Source organism: Rhincodon typus, chromosome 11 (genome assembly GCF_021869965.1).
Source record: "Rhincodon typus isolate 14 chromosome 11, sRhiTyp1.1, whole genome shotgun sequence".
Lineage (NCBI taxonomy): Eukaryota > Metazoa > Chordata > Chondrichthyes > Orectolobiformes > Rhincodontidae > Rhincodon > Rhincodon typus.
Genome location: NC_063342.1, coordinates 42,215,921 through 42,217,580, shown reverse-complemented (window position 1 = coordinate 42,217,580; position 1,660 = coordinate 42,215,921). Strand labels below are relative to the sequence as shown.

At 50.3% G+C, this 1,660-nt stretch overlaps 1 protein-coding gene across 1 annotated transcript; it reads left to right on the top strand.

Moving 5' to 3' along the window:
• The first annotated feature begins 538 nt into the window (after window positions 1-538).
• Window positions 539-1,526, top strand: LOC125484412 (mid1-interacting protein 1-B-like). Its single transcript, XM_048603047.1, has one exon. The coding sequence runs from the start codon at window positions 867-869 to the stop codon at window positions 1,329-1,331; it is 465 nt and encodes a 154-aa protein (XP_048459004.1). The 5' UTR covers window positions 539-866; the 3' UTR covers window positions 1,332-1,526.
• Window positions 1,527-1,660: the final 134 nt, after the last annotated feature.

Sequence of the window (1,660 nt, the reverse complement as noted above, 5' to 3'; positions counted from 1 at the left end):
CTGTTGCTGGCTTAAGGTAGCAATGACAAATACCTCCAGCAACAGTACCACCTCCACCACCCTAAGCTAGTAGCAGCAGCAAAATCCTCACTTCATCCCCCACAGCACTAGATGGAGCAGCAAAATCCTCACTTTTCTCACCCCCCAACACTAGCTGGAGGAGCAGCACCCTGACCCTCACCCACCCCCACAGCACTAGCTGAAGCAGCAACACCCTCACCCACCCCCACAGCACTAGCTAGAACAGGAACAGCAACACCCTCACCCACCCCCCACAGGACTAGCTGAAACTATACCAACCCACATTCATAAGCTGTCCTTGTCAATCAAAATGAGAGCGCACCCTGTCGCCAGGGTTTCCAGTGACGTCTCTGGCCCGGGGCCCTTGGCGACATTTCCAGTTATTAGCATATTGACCTCACAGAGGGCCCGCGCCGCCATTGGTCGGCTCCGGGAGGGTGAGTGCAGACGTCACGACAGCGGCGGCATCCTGATTTGTTGCCTGGTGATGGGGCGTGCCCTGGAGCGCGCGCGCGCACGAACGCACGGTGTGGTCTGCTCGGCACTGCTCATTCACTCAATGGGAATGGGAGCATGAAAGCAGCGGAACCACCCGGAAACAAGAAAGGGAGGTGCTTGTTAGATTTGGGTCAGTGCCTGACGTCCGAGTCATCTTACGATAGGTTCCATCTTGCTTTGCAACGTGAAAAAAAAACCCGCTGCCAAGCAACACCTTTATAAGCCCGCTGAGGAAGCGAACCGGTTTGCAGTGTGAAGTGCAGGTTGCCACTGCGGGAGGAAAGTTGCTGCAGAGCTCCAGCCGAAGGGATTCCATCCGGGAAGGGCGAAATACCACGTCAAGCAAGATGATGCAAATTATGGATACTTATAACCAGAAGCACTCCCTGTTCAATGCCATGAACAAGTTTATTGGTGCGGTCAATAACATGGACCAGACAGTCATGGTGCCCAGTCTCTTGCGGGATGTCCCTCTGGAAGATGAAGGCAAGAGCGAAGTCAACGGCGTCTCCAGCACCGGAGCGTCAAACTACTACTCGGATAAGCGGGACATGTATAACTACTATGTCTTGCTGAAGTCCATCAAGAACGATATAGAGTGGGGTGTGGTGCAACTGGACGATAGGAAGAAAGATAAAGCCGCCACCATGGACCTTAGAGTGGACGAGGCGGAAGGAGAGGAAGACTTGCAGAAACAATTCCACTATCATCTCAATGGGTTATATACTGTTCTGTCAAAACTGACTAGAAAAGCGAACACTCTAACTAACCGCTACAAACAGGAAATCGGTTTCGGGAGCTGGGGACATTGAGCACTGATCGGGTTACCAGGACTAATGAAGTTAAGCCAAGCCTAACTGAAGTTGCCAGGTTATTTTCTGTTCTGCTCCAAAATCGGATTTAACATGATCACTTAATAAGCCCTTTTCTGTGTTTTCGTCTTATTGCTGGGAGAAGGGAAGGCTTTGTAGGACGTGCTTAAGAAATAAAACTTTCATGGAACTGAAGCGTGGTTGTGAGCGGCAGTGCCGGTGGATTATATTTTACTTTGCACTACTTTGTACTGTATGTGATGTTAAAAAAAATTGTAACGTGTCTGTATACCGTTTACTTATTGTATGAACGCACAAGATAGAAGCGT

Coding starts and splice junctions, on each gene's coding strand:
- LOC125484412 (XM_048603047.1), top strand. CDS start 867: ATGATGCAAATTATGGATACTTATAACCAGAAGCACTCCCTGTTCAAT.